This window comes from Leuciscus leuciscus, assembly GCF_965113295.1.
Source record: "Leuciscus leuciscus genome assembly, chromosome: 14".
NCBI classification, from domain to species: domain Eukaryota; kingdom Metazoa; phylum Chordata; class Actinopteri; order Cypriniformes; family Leuciscidae; genus Leuciscus; species Leuciscus leuciscus.
This window is the reverse complement of record NC_138738.1, coordinates 36611612-36629208: the sequence shown is the minus strand read 5'-3', so window position 1 is coordinate 36629208 and position 17597 is coordinate 36611612. Positions and strand designations below refer to the sequence as shown.

The following is a 17597-nucleotide window of genomic DNA, read 5'->3' as shown; positions in this document are numbered from 1 at the left end:
TGTCTAAAGTGGAAAAAAAAACCTTCTACATGCCTTCTGATTGGTAGTTCATAGTTTTTTTTTAGCAAGTTGAATTTTGAAATGAATTTTAAAAACTTTCATCTTCAGGTCATGGTTCATGATTTTTTTTTTTTTTTTTTTAAGTCAACATAAGAGTAACTACTGGGGTATTGTTAGTAATATTTCAAGATGAACATATTCTGGATGGAAGCAATTTAGGTTTACTTGATTATCCATAAATATTTTATCATGTTAAAATGTGAGTATCCAATATGATCCATCAGGCTTTTGAGGTGAGGAACATCTCTTAATCATCGTTGTATTGCATTATATACGTTTTTCTCCCACAATAAAAACTACAGAGCTTTGATCATAAAACTAAGCATGTAAACTTCATCTTACTAAGACATATTATTGGGAGATATAGAGTGGCACCTGGTATTTATATGGATTTTATGTAAATATTCTGCTCCAAACTTTTATCTTACTGACCCCACATTTTTGATCAGTAGTAATCATTGGTATTAGTACTCCTAAACATGCTCCAATACCAATATCTGATACTTAAAATCTTAAATTTATTCACACTGTTTGTTCTTCATTTCCGGCAGGTGTGCGCCATGGCTACGGCCAAACTGAATGGCATCTTACAAACCAAGACGGTGGACTCTCAGGACGAGGCCTGTTATCTTCTGGGCCGCGTGGAGGAAATCCTCAGGCGCTCCGTGAGCGAGGAACGGACGGAGGAGACCTACTCGTTTTTAGTGCCTCTTCTCCGAACCCTCCTGTCTAAAGTCAACAAACTCCTGTACATGGAGCTGCACCTCCCTTCCCTCCCCGACACCAACGGAAGTCCGTCGTTCTTTGAGGATTTCCAGCTGTACTGCAGCTCGCCGGAGTGGAGAGTCTATTTGGATAAATATGTAAGAGCTGTATTACTACAGTAAATGCAGTTAATTGTAATTTCATGCCGGTCGAACTCTCATACTTATTTTCTGTTTCAAGTAGCATGCTCTTCGTCGCCCCCTGTAGTTTGTAAAGCTAAATTTTGTTTGTCTGTCTCGTCAGATTATCCCCTACATGAAGCAGTATGAGATCGAGACGTTCAGTCAGGGTCATGAGAACATGGCCCTTTTTTGGAAGGACTGTTATGAGGCGTTCATGCTCAATCTGCACCGCAGGGACAGAGAGAGAGGAGAGAGCAAGATACGCTTTCAGGTACCATAACATCTACACACACATACAAAAGTGTTTTCATACATTTACATTCTATTTCTATTTCAAAGAAATGCTGTTCTTTTGAACTTCCAATTTGGCAAAGAAGTAGAATGTATCAATTTCCACAAAAATTATGAAGCTGCACAGCTGTTTTTAGCATGGATAATAATCAGAAATGTTCCTTTAGCAGTAAATCAGCATATTAGAATGATTTCTGAAGGATCATGTGACACTGAAGACTGGAGTAATGATGCTGAAAATTCAGCTTTGCATCACAGGAATAAATTACATTTTAAAATGTATTCAAAAAGAAATTGCATTTTAAATTGCAATAATATTTCACACTATCACTGTTTTTACTGTATTTTTGATCAAATAAATGCAGCCTTTGTGAGCAGAATGGAGGCAGCGAATATTATTTCCCTTCAAATTTAATGCAGAATTGAATGGCTATCAGACATTCACAAACATTTTTATTATCCTCAAAAATGTTCAGGAGCAGTTTGTGGAACCGTTCAGTCGTCGAGGGCGTCAGGAGAACCTGAGGTACAACAGCATGCTGAAACAAATCCACACGCAAAACAGCGCCACCCTCAGGCAGTGGAGGGCAGCGCGCAGAGGACTCTTCTGTGAAAGAGGACCCTGGGTGGACAAGTGAGTGTGTAGATGTCGCAGAGATCAGGAGTGGATTCTGTTTGTGCATGTGTATACTTTTAAAGACTATTAAAATGTGGTTTTCCCAGGGTGTAACAGACTAAAAGCTATTGGCTATTTAAAAAAAAGAAAGAAAAAAAAGTGGTCTGTAAAGCAGCTGTGTGTGTTTGGCAGGCAGCAGAAGGACACACACTGGAAGCTCTCTAGTGCTGAGAACTACTCCCGCATGCGACTCAAACTGGTGCGAAATTACAACTTTGACCCCCACAGGGAAGCCAGTGCCTTGAGAGACAACTTGGGTAAGACATACACACATATACATTTTTTATGAATCATGTGACTGCATTTGGGGAAATAACTGGTTTTGTGTGTGTTACCTCAGGTGTGCAGCACCAGCAGGTAAACGCTGAGTCACTGTTGTTGGAGGCGGTGAAGCAGGTGAAGGTCAGTGATCTGGAGGATGACATCCTGGAACTCCTGGAGGAGGATCCTGCATCGGCCAATCAGTGAGTCTCGGGTTAGATGGACAAGAGCAAAAGCCAATCACTTTTACACAATAATTGTGGATGGACGTAAATAAATAAATGTGCAATCTCATGGAAACACCTTGAAAATTGTTCTTTAATGTGTAAATGTGTTGATTTTAGATTAAAATAATTGGTTCAATTAATTTGGCTCTTTTCATATAAATGTCTTTGTTGCTGTTTAAACAGCTTAGTCTGTTTACATTTTGATATTAACATGTCAAGGTAGATTTCTTGCATTAATCGGTTTACTGATTTGTATGTTCACTACTGTTCAAAGATTTTTGGAAGCTCCCCAAGGCTGCATTAATAAAAAAAATTATAATAATAAAACAAATTTGGATAGTTCATCCAAAAATGAAAATTCTGCACCCTCAAGTTGTTCCAGACCTGTATGAATTTCTTTCCTCTGCTGAACCCTAAAGAAGAAATTTTGAAGAATATGAATGAATGAATGAATGAATGAGGCATTTATATAGCGCTTTCATATGTACTACTGTACACCCAAAGCGCTTTACAATCATATCAGGGGATCTCTCCTCAACCACCACCAGTGTGCTGCATCCACTTGGATGAAATATGGGTAACCAAACAGATGATGGACCCCGTTGACTTCCATAGAATGGAAAAAAGTACTATGGATGTCAATGGTGTCCCACAACTGATTGTTTCCGACATTCTTCAAAATATCTTCTTTTGTGTTCAGCAGAAGAAAGAAACTCATACTCAAACTCATGGAATAATTTCAGGGTGAGTAAATGATGACAGAATTGTTGAGTGATATCCCTTTAAACCTAAGATATCTTAAAATATGTCAGTGCCATTGTTTTGTCTCAAGATGACCACCTGTAATGTTTGTTTTTTTAAATCTAAGGCACGTTTATAAAAGCTCCTTAAATGTCCTAATTAAACTAAGGTCTAATCCTGGCTTAATCGAAGCCCTGTCTGTGAAACCGGGTCTATTAATGTGAAATATTATTACAATTTAAAATAACTTTTTTCTATTTGAATATAATGTAAAATGTAATTTATTCCTGTGATCAAAGCTGAATTTTCAGCATCATTTACCCTTCAGAAATCTTTCTAATATGCTGATTTGCTGCTCAAGAAGCATTTATTATTATTCATGTTGAAAACAGTTGGACTGCTTCATATTTTTTGTTGAAACCATGATATTTTTTATAGGATTCTTTGATCAATTAAAAGGTCAAAAGAACGAAAATGATTTGAAATGTTTTTTCTGTCAATTTATTATGTCTTTGTGGAATAAAACGATTCATTTCTTGATAAAGTATCTGCATGTGAACACGCTCGCTGTCATTCTCTAAGGGCTGATTCAGAAGAGGCGGGTCAGAAGGAGAAGTTGGTGATCTCAGAGGACTGTGAGCTGGTCACTGTGGTCGACGTCTATCCGGGTCGGCTTGAGCTCACCACACAACACATCTACTTTTACGACAGCAGCGCAGAGAAAGAGGAAGGTGAGGAGGAACGGGGAAAGTGCAGTGTGAAGGTCAAAGGTCGTGTATGTGAGGAAAGAGATGGTGTTGATGTTCTCCATTTTCAGGTGTAGGTCAAGACTTTAAATGGCCTCTGTCTCAGATCAGAGAGATCCACCTGCGCAGATACAACCTCCGACGCTCGGCGTTAGAGATCTTTCTCATCGACCAGACCAACTACTTCCTGAACTTCAAGAAGGAGGTCAGAAATATTTCAAGTCAAGAAACGGAAGTTGTGATAATCTTTTCTTCTCCATTGTGATGTATATCCAAGGGACTTGATTTTATCCATTGGAAATGGATTGGATGGTTGTGGTTTGCTATAGGTTGATCTCATGTGATTGACAGGTTGTTTCTGTGTTTGATTGACAGGTGCGTAATAAAGTGTACAGTCGGATGCTGCTGCTGCGCTCTCTCTCTCTTCAGGCCACTCACTCACCGCAGGAGCTGCTCAAAGCTTCTGGACTCACACAGGTCACTGCAGACGTATGAGGAACTCTCAGTTTAGGGATTTGATGTTGTATATGTAGACTGAGCGTTTAGAGCTGATTAAGTACTGACTTTCACTTCTCTCGGTCATCAGAAATGGGTGAACAGGGAGATCTCAAACTTTGACTACCTGATGCAGTTGAACACTATAGCAGGAAGGACGTATAATGATCTGGCTCAGTATCCTGTGGTGAGTGACATTTACACACACGCTCGTCATTCTATTTCAACTGCAGTATGGTCACGTGATTTTGCCAAGTAAGACATGTTCCTGGATCAACATATTTTCTTGATCCTGGAACAACATTCCTGTCCGAAAATGTAGTCCCTACTCCTAAACCTAACCCTACCCATAACTCATCCCTAAAATCAGAGGGAAATGATATGTGAATAACACTGATGTAGAAGCACCTAACACTGGTTGTAAGCCTAAATTTGACATAAACTACAAACTTGTTTCCACATCAGTGTTCATTCATTTCCTAAATGATCTTACATGTTTTTAGTTCCCCTGGATCCTGTCGGATTATACGTCAGAAGAGCTGGATCTGTCAGACCCGCGTGTGTTCAGAGATCTCTCCAAACCTGTGGCAGTGCTGAACGAGAGGAATGCCAAAGCCGTCAGAGAGAAGTGTGTTTCTGTCTTACGTTTATGTCTCTGTCTTGTTCTCTCAGTCCTAACAGATCATATTTACTAAGATCTCAGTGTTTACTGCAGGTTTCACTGTTTAATAGTGTTATTTATATACTATTATAGTATTTATAAATATTTGTAATAATTTTTTTTTGAGTTTAAGTTTTAGTTTTAGTAATTTTTTTATGTGCTTTGTTTTTGTATTTAGCTTTATTTTTCATAAAAAAAAAAAAATGAAGTGCTGTCAAATCGATTAATCGCATCTAACATAAAGGTTTTTGTTTATATAATGTGTATTAGGTTCCATTTCAGTTGTAGGGAGCTCGTTTAGAAGGAAGTTTCCTATTTGGACAGTGAAGCCGCTCACTAGGTTTTGGAAAAGAGCAAATGTTTTGAAAGTCGATTTTGCGGCAGCAATAAATAATAAATGTGCTTGTAAATGATCTGCAGATATGAGAGTTTTGAAGACCCCACGGGCACCATAGACCGTTTCCACTACGGCACGCACTACTCGAACGCTGCGGGAGTCATGCATTACCTCATCAGAGTCGAGCCCTTCACATCCCTGCACATCCAGCTGCAGAGCGGAAGGTCAGGCGTCTCTGCTTTTCTGCTGTTGGCCTTTTTACTCTCCCTTGTCAGCGTTTTTCTGTCTGTTATCTTGTGTCTTTTGTCAATCAAATCACAACATTTTTCTGTATGCTTTGAAAAGAAAAGGTCACTGAAGTGAAATTCATTTAAAGGCCTCATATTCTAAGATCTTCCCTGAAGTCAATATACTGTTAATCAAGTTTTCTTGTACTTTTGTTTTTCATGGCCATTTTCCGGTCTCTCTCTCTCTCTCTCTCTCTCTCTCTCTCTCTCTCTCTCTCTCTCTCTCTCTCTCTCTCTCTCTCTCTCTCTCTGATCCTTAGAATTAAACAGCCTGTTTTTGTTACTGTACCTTTAAGATTGGCATCTGTAATGATTGGCCATTGATTGATTGATATTTAAACATGGGCAGTCATATGTAAATGTGTCTATGGCTTTCAAATCATATCTTCTCAAAATCCTATTTTCTGTTAAATGAATAAAGTTGGTCTGATTGTCTGTGGCAGGTTTGACTGTGCTGACCGTCAGTTTCACTCCATTCCTGCGACCTGGCAGACCCTCATGGACAATCCCAACGATGTCAAAGAGCTCATCCCAGAATTCTTTTACTTCCCGGAGTTCTTGGAGAACCAGGACGGTGAGCAGAGTAAACATTTCTCAGAGAAACTTTAAGAATTGCAAAAAATTAAAAGCTTCCATCCCAAAATCACAAGATTGGTTGAGCTAGTGTTGCCAGTCAAGCTGGAATAGAAGAAAGCTTTTAAACCCTCCTGTTGTGTTAAAAACTGGGTACAACTTTTCCGTTTCCATTGGCAAACATTCAAGAAGAAATAAATAGTTTAAACAAGTGTTTCAAGCTGTTTGAAAATTGAACACTCATTTAGAAAAAAAAATGATACTTCACTTTTAAAAACTTAATTTCAACTTACTAAGTGTCATGTTTCCCTTCATCGTCTCGTTCTCTCTTTCATTGTAGGATTTGACCTGGGTCGCTTGCAGATCTCTAAAGAGAGGGTAAATGATGTCATCCTGCCTAAATGGGCCAAATCTCCCGAGGATTTCATCTACAAGCACCGCAAAGCCCTGGTGAGCCCGTTTCTGATGACCTCATCACAGCTCTTCTCCACTAACCTCAATAGAGAGCCACCAGGGAGGGATGTGTAATTGAATACGCTCCTCTCTTATTATGTTTCTCTCTTCTTCTCAATTCCTGTGCTGATTCTGTCCTATTAAAGTGATGGCTTTGTGAAAGGTTATAAAACTAGAACGACAAAAGAGTCTTTCCCAGTCACCTCTCGGCTGCAGATTCCTCTCATAATGGCTGATGGCCTCAGGTCTATCCTTAGAGAAATAATGGTTTGGAAGCATAGCATGTGACCACTTTCTTGATGTGGATGTTGTGTGTGTGTCTGCTCAGGAATCAGAGTATGTGTCGGCCCATCTGCATGAATGGATTGATCTGATCTTTGGCTATAAACAGAGGGGCCCAGATGCAGTGGAGGCCCTTAATGTCTTCTATTACTGCACTTATGAAGGTATGAAGTCGTGATGTCGATAACATCCTTTGCTACCAATTCTTGTGTAACAATGAGTGTGTTACATTCTTAAACGCATGTTCTTAAACCAATTATGCGGTAGGGTAGGAGAAGAAATATATCACAAACTCTGACTTTTTCTTGACCCTAGAAATATAAAAATGGGTTCTCATCTCGTGCAGCCAAAGGTCAAGTGGCACAGTTGTAGAAACTTCAAATATGAGAGGAGAATGAGTCCTGCTGACATTTTGAACTACTCTGGGGTTTTTAATGCTTTATTTAACATCACAACTCACAATATAAAAATAGAATACTCTGAGGGAAATACATGGATGCTTGCATTTTGGCGTCACCACCGGGGAATAACCTGTTGTTGTTGTTGTTTTTTTAGCACAGTCTTGTAACCACATGGTTAACTTGCATTGCCAGGTCATTGATTTGCATATAAACTGGTAAATCGAGTTATTTCAATAAACTGAGTTTTGGTAGTAATCAGCATATTGGTGTGCGTGTAAACACGCTCATTAACTTTTAGTGGATATGTTGTAATTAAATTTCATGACAGACTTAATTTTATTACAGCTACAGTTTATTTGCAGTTTATTAAATGTTTAAACTACCATATCTACAGCAATTTTTATTTATTTATAGAAACCATAGTTGCATTGATCTAGACTTGGTAAAAAGGCACGATGTTGGTGAATGAAGAATGATGTTGGTGAATGAATATTGTCCTTTAAACTAATTCTTAAAATTACTATGATACTATATATAGATAATAATAAAATAACACTGTTAAACTGTGGTCTCGAATTAGACATCTAATTTCATACATAGCTGTGCTAGTTTAATGGGTTTTTTTTTTGTCTCTTCTCACATAACAAAATAAACTCAACATATATGCATAATTTATGCACACTTATTAATTAATTAATTTGGTAAGTAGCCATATAATAACCAAAATAATGAGAGCCTGTCATTTTCACAAAAATAAAGTCCTTTAGGGTGAAATAAAACGTGTCTGTTTAACCTCAGGGTCCTTATCAACCTATTGGTGTCTATTTTGCGATAATGACTACAAATTATCACTTATGTTTATAGTGTAAATATAATTAATATAGTGCAACATTTAAATTGAGCAAAACGAGACTGTCTCTGGCTGTTCTAGGGGCTGTTGATCTGGACGCCATCACAGATGAGAAGGAGAGGAAAGCTGTAGAAGGCATGATCAGTAACTTTGGACAGACACCGTGTCAGTTACTGAAGGTACGCCACTCCGATGCTTGTGTTATTACAAGCTCAGATGGAGGTCACTGAACATTTACAGCATCTTTAAAGAATTAGTTCACACAAAACATTTGTCATTTACTTACCCTCACTTTGTTTTAAACTTGATTTGTGAGTAAACGATGGCAGAATTTCCATTTTTCAGTGTTAAATGGGTGTTTACAGTACGTGAACTTACAGTATACTTGCCTAAGAAAGTGCTGGGCAATACAATGCAAGTACATGGGCTAAGGTTATGTTTAGGAGTAGGTTCAGGGTTAGTACCTAGTTATTATCCAGTTATTAATACTATAATAAGTACATATTATGTACATGGGGAATAGGACTGTAAAATAAAGTGCTACCGTTAAATGCATAGCATTAGTGTACAGATGACATAAACATGACAGATGCTCTGTGTTATTGTGCATTCAGGAGCCCCATCCCGTGCGTCTCTCTCTGGAGGAGCTGGAGAAGAGGAGAACTCGTCTGGACTCCTGTCCTCTCAACATCTTTGAGCACCTCACTGAACTCAAATCATTCTTCATTGAGGTGACTGAATTAGCAGTCCTTCATTTAGGTGTTGTTCTGTTGAGTGACAGCTGTGGACTGATGGAGGTTCTTCTCTGTGTTTTAGGGTATCAGTGATAATGTGCCTCTGGTTAAAGCTGTTGTCCCTAAGAACCAATCACATTCATTTATCTCGCAGGGGAGTCCAGATACTCTGGTAAGTCTGGGCTTCATTAGCCTCGTCTTACAGACAGGTTTAAAGACACATAGCATCTGAATTGACCCTTTTATTTAGTTATTTATTTTTGATTAAGGTCCCTTGTCTTATTGTGCACATTTAATCAGTGCATGTAGTAATGCATTTACATACATTTATATGTAAAAATTATTTTGACTCAAATAATCTATATATCATTTAAATATAATTTAAATAAATAAAAGTAAATATGTATAATTTGAGTTTATTTATTTAGTAAGCAGCCATGTATTAAGTGAGATAATGTACTGTGGGTCCTGATCACTCCAACATACATTTGTTTTATGATCCTCTCTCATTGTGGACAATTTATCAATGCACATTGTAATAAAAATAAAAATATTAAAATTTAATTAAAACGTATAATAAAATATTTAAGTCAAAGTAATTTTATATTAATATAAATATCATTATTTTATATGTACTGTTGGAGTCCTGATTACCCTAACAGTGTTTATTTTACAATTATGGCCATTTGCTAAATAAATGCATTGCAAATACCATTCCACATTAATGCCCTTTACTCTAATCATAAATAATGTGTATTTGGGTCATCAAGGTAACGCTGAGCCACAACTGCTTGATGGGAACTCATGGCTGGCTGCCCTACGACAAGAACATATCCAACTATTTCACCTTCATCAAAGACCCCACCGTAGCCAGTTCAAAGTGAGTCTCTCTGACGGGTAACGTCTCACATCCTGTTCAGAGCTTCCCTGCACTTCCTTTAAAATCTTTCTCTCTCTGTAGGACTCAGAGGTTTCTATCAGGGCCGTTCTCTCCAGGGGTTGAAGTCACCGCTCACCTGTTTGTTGTGTCTCATGACGGGAAGTTGCTCTTCAGTGGAGGCCACTGGGACAACAGCCTGAGAGTGACGTCACTTGTCAAGGGCAAAACAGTCGGGCAACATATCCGCCACATGGGTAATGGAAACTCTCTGCTTCTCTCGACCTTCCTCTTCTTCCCCTCTTTCTTTCCCGCCGGTCTGTTTTTATCATGAATAAACGCATCCAGATTGTATGTTCTCACTTTAACCTTGAGTTACAGGAAAGAGTTCTGCTAACTTGTGCATGTTTGTGTCTATGTTTCTGTGCCGGCAGACATCATAACGTGCCTGGCCACAGATCACTTTGGGATTCACCTGATCTCTGGCTCCAGAGACACCACCTGCATGGTGTGGCAGGTGTTACAGCAGGTGCGGAACAGTTTAGTTCTCTCCTCATATAAAGGGGTTTGTATTTCTACTGCTGTGCTGGGACTCTGTTTAACTTGTGTGTGTGTGTGTGTGTGTGTGTGTGTGTGTAGGGAGGTGCTCCGGTGGGTCTGTCCTCTAAGCCAGTGCAGGTATTATACGGACACACAGATGAGGTTGTGAGTGTGTCTATCAGCACAGAGTTGGACATGGCAGTCTCTGGATCAAGGGTGAGACTCGTCTCTCACACAGTCACTCAAAAACACTTGCTCCGTCCCAATTCGCCTACTTATACTATGCCCTAAAAGTATGTACTGTTTTTGTGAAGAAAAGTACATACTTTTGAGTGTGTAGCTGAATAGTAGGTAAGCTTAGGGACAAACTACTTCATCATAATTGTGTTTAAGGGACCGCTCTGTTTCTTAGATACATGCATCCTGTCACTGTTTAAACTGCCCTGTCAATCAAATCACAGTTAAAATCCTCCATATTCAATTTAATTTAATTTCCTACCGTATCGGAGAGAAACGCATGAGCACGTTGATCTGCCAGTCGTGTGTCTTTCATGCAGCGACTCTCCTTGTGTTTGCATAATGATGCGTTTAAAAGTTAACGACCAAGCGCATCTTTATAAAAGTTCACAATTGCTGCAAATGAAATATAATGTGGATAAAATTGTAGTTCTAATTGAATCTTCGTCCAATGCTCAATGGGTTGTGGGCAATATTAGCTGTTAGAGTGTGCAATGATCTGCACTTCGGTTTCTAACCAGAAATAGTCTGAATAGACCATCTGGGTATCAGTGGAATACTCATTACAACATACAATGATCTGAGACACACTAATTCTAATTTTAAATACTATTTAGGATGGATACGTGAATTGGGACGCAGCAACTGTTTACTTCTCACACCTATTCAGGATTCATAAACTTGACATCAACAGTGGCATTGTGTTAACCAATAATAATACAGCTCATTTACATATATAATTCCTTAAAGTATTTAAAGAAATTATCAGTTTTGGGCAGAAAATGGGATTTCAAGGAGGAAAAAAAGTAGAACCATAAAAATGAAGGCATTTGTGTGTCACAGGATGGAACGGTGATGATTCACTCTGTTCGGAGAGGTCAGTACATGCGCTCTCTGCGGCCGCCGTGTGAGAGCTCTCTGCCCATGTCCATCATGCACCTGGCTGTGTCCTGGGAGGGACATCTAGTGGTGCACACCTGCATAGAGGGCAAAGCCACACTGAAGGTATCAAACACGACTCAGTTCCTCTTCTCCCCGCACATGTTTTTGTGCTCATGTAAAGCGATCCTCTTTGTGTGTGGTGTTTGCAGGATAAGAACGCCCTGCACCTGTACTCTGTGAACGGGAAGCATCTGTGCAGCGCTCCTCTGAAGGAGCAGGTGACAGACATGTGTGTTTCAGGAGAACATGTTGTCATCGGCAGCGAGCAGGGCTTCCTTTCTGTCAGAGATCTGTACAGGTGAACTCAAACAAGCATCAGCTTTCTAAAACCAAGCAGTTTCAGCAATTAAAGGATTAGTTCACTTCAGAATTAAAATTTCTTGATGATTTACTCAGCCCAACGTCGTCCAAGATGTTCATGTCTTTCTTTCTTCAGTCGAAAAGAAATTAAGGTTCTTTCCAGGATTTTTCTCCGTATAGTGGACTTCAATGGGGTCCAACAGTTTGAAGGTCCAAATTGCAGTTTCAGTGCAGCTTCAAAGACTCTACAAGATCCCAGCCGAGGAATAAGGGTCTTATCTAGACAAACCATCTGCCATTTTATATAAAAAAGAAACATTTATATAAGTTTTAACCACAAATGCTCGTCTTGATCTGCGATGCACCACTCATTACGTAATCACGTTGAAAGGTCACGGAAGGCGGAAGTACCAACCTAGTGTTTACAAAGCGAACGTGCAAAGTCAAACTCCATTTACAAAATAATAAATAATAGGTAAAACAACGATGTCGGAAATGAGATGAAGTATTTCGCCCTACCCTACCTTTTTGAACCAGAACATGCGTGACCTTTCAACGTGATTATGTAATGCATCGCAGAGCTAGTGCAAGACGAGCATTTGTGGTTAAAAAGTATATAAATCTTTATGGTTTGGCTAGATAAGTCTCTTATTCCTCGGCTGGGATCGTGTAGAGCCTTTGAAGCTGCACTGAAACTGACATTTGGACCTTCAAACTGTTGGACCCCATTGAAGTCCACTATATGGAGAAAAATCTTGGAATCTTTTCCTCAAAAACCTTAATTTCTTTTAGGTAATAAAATTAAGAGAAAGAAAGAAAGAAAGACATGAACATCCTGGATGACGTGGTGGTGAGTAAATCATCAGGACATTTTTATTCTGAAGTGAACTAATCCTTTAAATTCCCTGAAGCCAGAAAGTAATGGCTCTTGAGTGTCATTAGGACTGTCACTAACGATTATTTTGGTAATCGAGTAATTGTGTTTGTTAGATTTTATGATTGCTATCAGATCGTAAGCATGCTTGTAACATGATCATAACACACCCTTTCTCCTGGTTATCACGGCAGCCTGACTCTGTGTGTGTCGCCGATGGCGATGCGGGTGCCAATCAAGAGCGTGTCTGTGACCAAGGAACAATCTCACATGCTGGTGGGACTCAATGATGGCAAGCTGATCGTGGTGGGCGTCGGGAAACCCGCTGAGGTAAAAAACTCCTTCAGGAACTACATCACCCAGAGGATGGAGGGTTCGCCTCTCATGAACACACTGCGGGTGCGATCGCCCGCACACCTGCTGCATCTCAGAGACCAGAACACGTTCAGCCATGACGTCATCTGAGACAAATACACACACTCACACACTTAGCTGGTGTCAAGTTCAGATACATGAAGTGCACATGTTTACCTAGCTAGCTAAATAGGGACTACAGACTAATCTAAACCCAAAACCATAACTCCAATTTACGTTTTTTTTTAAGACATGCCCAACAATAGTACTGTCAGATTTAGCTGATAACATCTGAACACATTTTTCAGCAATTTCATACCCAAACTATCAATCACAGAAACATAAACAATACACACACAAACACAAAAATGTAAATGTGCATTGAAACTATTGCCAATGATTTTTAACTTGAGCATTTGTTGTATAATCAGTGGTAATTGTGTAAATGTTGTTTACTTAGTTTTCTATTAGCAGATGGAGTTGTAGCCTAACCAGAGATGATACTACTAACAATGCCAACGGCAGAAGTAATAATAAATAACTCGTAGTGTCATGCTAATTCTAGAATAATTTTTAAAATGTAAAATCATTAGAGGAGGGTTTTGATGATTTTTTTTTTCTTTTTTTCTTTACGGACATTATTCGATGTGCTTGAATGCACAGGTATTCATGCCAAACACTGAAGCTATTTTTTTATATTTCAAACAAAGCAAAGCGTTCTCAAGGATTTCCTCTTGAATATCAGTAGCTTGAATAGCAGCATTTGGGTTTCTGCATTAGATGAATTTTTTTTTTTTTATTGGAGAATACAGCCAGAAAAATTCTCTACATCAGTACATAATCACAGACGCTTCTATCAACGTAAGCTTGATTTCACACATCAGTGGTTTCCGAAATGAAACGTAACCCAGAGTATGTACGTTTGCCGTTCTCAGCACTTCCACAAGGGGTGCTATAACGGACATTAATACAAACTGTCTTCTATGTTCACGTTTTTCATAGTGGAACACGCTTGTAGAGAATCTGTCTTAGCAAGTTTAAGTTAATCACACTTGATTTGCTTGAATTATCACACATCATTTGACGTTAACTCTATTTCCCCATTGATTTCTGAGGTTGGTTAAGGCAAATGAAGTCTCGGCCTCAGGCAAAAAAAATGGAAAACACTGATTCAGTTTGCCATTTTCAAGTATGTGCAACACGACATTCGCAAAGCATTTCCGTCTGTGTTTGGGTACTTGCATAGAGTATATTTCGGGCCTTTGGGTTTGTATACATACATGGTCAGTACATACAATTATCATTTCCTTATCTCATCTTTTTTTTGAGTTGCCTCACTTGAAATGTACCTTTTGATTTTGCACTAACCTCAAAGTGAATCCAGCACAGATGATCTCACATGCACTCATCAATCATCTTTTTTCCCCCACTGTTCACCTCCTCTTTCCTTTTATCCTTCACTGCCCCTTCCTCTCCTCTCTCCTTTCCTCTCCGTTCCTCAGATGCGTTCTGGCCAGATTACGAGGAAACTCTGGGGCTCCAGTAAGCGTCTCACTCAGATCTCGTCTGGAGAAACAGAGTATCACACCCAAGAGCAGCCCTGACCCCGCCCCCTAAATCACAGCCTTCCCGCCTGATTGGCCCACTGCCCTGTCAATCACCCAAATCCATTGTTTCAGTTCAGAGAATGGCTCTCCTCTCTCTGAATGAATAAGAAGGACTTTTTTTAGCACCTGTATGCAAATCTGTGTGTTGTAGAGCCAACCGTGTGCATGTTCCCTCGTACATGTCGTATGTGTTGGCGTAAACGTGTAGTTGGACTGGTGCGGGCACCATCTGACTATATGTGTCTGAATTCTGTGAAAACCCTAATGTTGACCCTCCTGACCCCGCCCTCTCTGTCTTTTTCCACCACGCCCATTTTATGTTAACCACCATTACCACACAGTCATCATCAGCATCATTACAACAATATCTGTCTATGTCCGGATATGCATTTTATGTGGTTTTTATTCATTTAGTTTCAGTGGCCTTTCATAGGTGATCTTTTGTATGTTCCTCGATTTGTTTTATCAGTGGACACAGGCGTTATTTATTTGCACAGTCTTGCTTTGGCACAGACCTCGACAGGTGGACGATCATTTACACCAGTATAAGTCACAATACGTGTGATGTATTCTGTTCCAATAGACCAACACATCATACACTGCTTCATTTTATAACAAAGCTGATGTGTGTGGAGTGCTAAGGTTGATTTTTTTTTTGTGTGTGTGTGTGCGTTTGCATAACTGTTGAATGCTCATTACTTGAATTACGATGTAGTTATTTCAATGAAGAATACAATATTTGATTTCAATGTTGTGGATGTATATGCAGTTCTACAGTTTGATTTGTTGCATCTGCAGTCATTTTTTGGGGGATAAAACACTACAAATACAAAGTGGGAAAAGTTCGAAGGGCTTTGTGAGACAGTAAGCAATACGGTTCGTCCCTCCGATGACACTTATTGAAGCATTCCACTGGTTAAACGATGCTCCGCAGTCTTCCTAGTATCCAAACCGAGCACTACATAGGGGAGCGGGGGTACTTGTGTACCACGGGACAGCTAGAACCAATGCCGTGTAATTCGACAGTCAGGTGAGATGCTGTTTCCCCTCCTCTTTTCTATTTCTAAGCCATGCAGTCTTGGTTTACTATGCAGGTAAACTTCCAGGCCTTCTAGAGAATTCACAGTTACTGATTGACGTCTGAATTCTTGCTCCTCCATATGCAGTTTTTATTGCTTCATCGTAGGATGTGTGTTTTTGTTTCCCTTACAAAAATGTACCATAGTTTCTGGCAAAATGCCGTAGTTAATTATAGTCACAATGGTAAAACCATATGAAGTCTAAGAATTCTTTTCCATTTGTTAATACCAAATGACAACATTCACATTGTGATAATAACTGGGGTATTTTGGTGGACGCTATCTTTCCCATAGTGTTTTTTTTGAAAGGGCTTAGTTTGTTTTAATTCTCATTTTCTTACACTTATGTCTTTCTGAGTGACACAATTCATTCCTTTACTAAAGGACGGTTGTTTTGAAACGTATAAGTGATCAGTAATATGAAGATATTAATGAAGATACTAATACCAAAACGCAGACGTCTTTATCAGGATGTTGGTTTTGTTTGGCGTGTGTTGTATGTTCTTCCATATTTGTGCTTTAGTTTGCAATGGTGCTGAAGTTTAGATTTGAAGTCTAAATCGGGATGTTGTTTGTTTTATTTCCTGTCACAAAGTGCTCCCTGATTCTGCTGGTTGCTCATATAGTTATACCGAGAGATCTAGATTGATGCTATGATTTCTTTGGATTTGTTCTTTTTTTTTAAATCCTGCTTTTCTTAGATTCTTCAATGTCTTTTTTTTATTTTATTTTTATCGGAGATTCCCAAGGTGGCTGTTTTTATTCACATATCTCTTTATATTGTATATGTGTTGTTCTTCCTTTAAACGAATGGAGTGCCTTTTTATTCTCTTTCGTCATGGACATTAGACTCCATGATCAATGACTCGATAGCATGACCTTTCGTGACCCCTGTGGACAGCCAGACAAACTTCAGCAGCGACTCGTCCGTCATGTCAGACCTGTGACTTACTGAGCTGCTTTTATTTTAGCCGTCACTAATGGATGTGTGTATATCTGTGCTTATTTATGAATCCAGTATGAAATGTACAGCATGAATTTTATTTCTGTCTATGAATTGTATTTTTTTTTGTGGCACTTTCCAGGTACGGCAAATTGTAAGAGATTTGTTTTAAATGTCTCCTTGATCTGTACAGAGAAAATGCTTTGTTATACGTGAAGATTTATCATTAAAGTCCTGTTGAAAACTCTCAGTGATGTTTTTAAGTTGTTTTTGAACTGAATGATAGTGAACTGAACTGATTATTTGTGTAATTTTACAACATCATTAAAATGAGACATTGTGAATCTTTACACTATCATGTATTATTTTATTTATCACAGTCACAGTGGCAAATCTTTAGATTTTGTTTTCATTAATGAGTCATATATGACATGACAAATATATTTTAGTGTGAAACAGGACTATGCATGATGCAAAAATAATAATACAGACAAGAGTGTCCTAAAAAATAAAGAACAGAAGAATACAGGGTTACGTCACAAAATAAAATAATTGGATTAATTGTAATAATTATATACACACACACATATGAGTTAGTATATACTTGTAAGTACTTCATTTTTTGAATATATATATATATATATATATTAAAAAAATTAAATGCTTGTGATTAGATTGTTACATTTTAAATTTCCTTTCGAAAGAAATCCTACTGCTCTAATTTATGTACCCCCTGATATTTTAGATAATAAGTTAGGCCAATAATAAAAATTGTATAATACTAATAATTATTATAGTAATAAAATTAAGTTCACGGTTCTCTGATGTCAGTTAATGATCGCATGCCATGCTGGGTAGAATGTATGAAATAAATTCAAATAA

At 38.6% G+C, this 17597-nt stretch overlaps 1 protein-coding gene across 6 annotated transcripts in view; it reads left to right on the top strand.

The window, feature by feature from the left end:
- The window catches only part of nbeal1 (neurobeachin-like 1), a 46154-nt gene extending 29189 nt beyond the window's left edge, over positions 1-16965 (top strand). For 2 of the 6 annotated variants that reach the window (XM_082189891.1, XM_082189889.1), the window contains 25 exons: positions 612-923; positions 1069-1218; positions 1715-1872; positions 2047-2171; positions 2255-2378; positions 3726-3874; positions 3961-4094; positions 4265-4366; positions 4476-4571; positions 4888-5012; positions 5466-5606; positions 6113-6243; positions 6583-6692; positions 7024-7141; positions 8310-8407; positions 8843-8959; positions 9045-9134; positions 9733-9842; positions 9924-10096; positions 10274-10368; positions 10479-10595; positions 11460-11621; positions 11708-11856; positions 12927-13062; positions 14589-16965. In XM_082189891.1, coding sequence (XP_082046017.1) covers positions 612-923; positions 1069-1218; positions 1715-1872; positions 2047-2171; positions 2255-2378; positions 3726-3874; positions 3961-4094; positions 4265-4366; positions 4476-4571; positions 4888-5012; positions 5466-5606; positions 6113-6243; positions 6583-6692; positions 7024-7141; positions 8310-8407; positions 8843-8959; positions 9045-9134; positions 9733-9842; positions 9924-10096; positions 10274-10368; positions 10479-10595; positions 11460-11621; positions 11708-11856; positions 12927-13062; positions 14589-14690 — 3324 coding nt within the window. In that variant the 3' untranslated portion in view covers positions 14691-16965. Of the gene's footprint in view, positions 1-611; positions 924-1068; positions 1219-1714; positions 1873-2046; positions 2172-2254; positions 2379-3725; positions 3875-3960; positions 4095-4264; positions 4379-4475; positions 4572-4887; positions 5013-5465; positions 5607-6112; positions 6244-6582; positions 6693-7023; positions 7142-8309; positions 8408-8842; positions 8960-9044; positions 9135-9732; positions 9843-9923; positions 10097-10273; positions 10369-10478; positions 10596-11459; positions 11622-11707; positions 11857-12926; positions 14520-14588 lie in introns of those variants that run through there. The other 4 variants (XM_082189890.1, XM_082189886.1, XM_082189888.1 and 1 more) reach the window with 3 other exon arrangements.
- Positions 16966-17597: the final 632 nt, after the last annotated feature.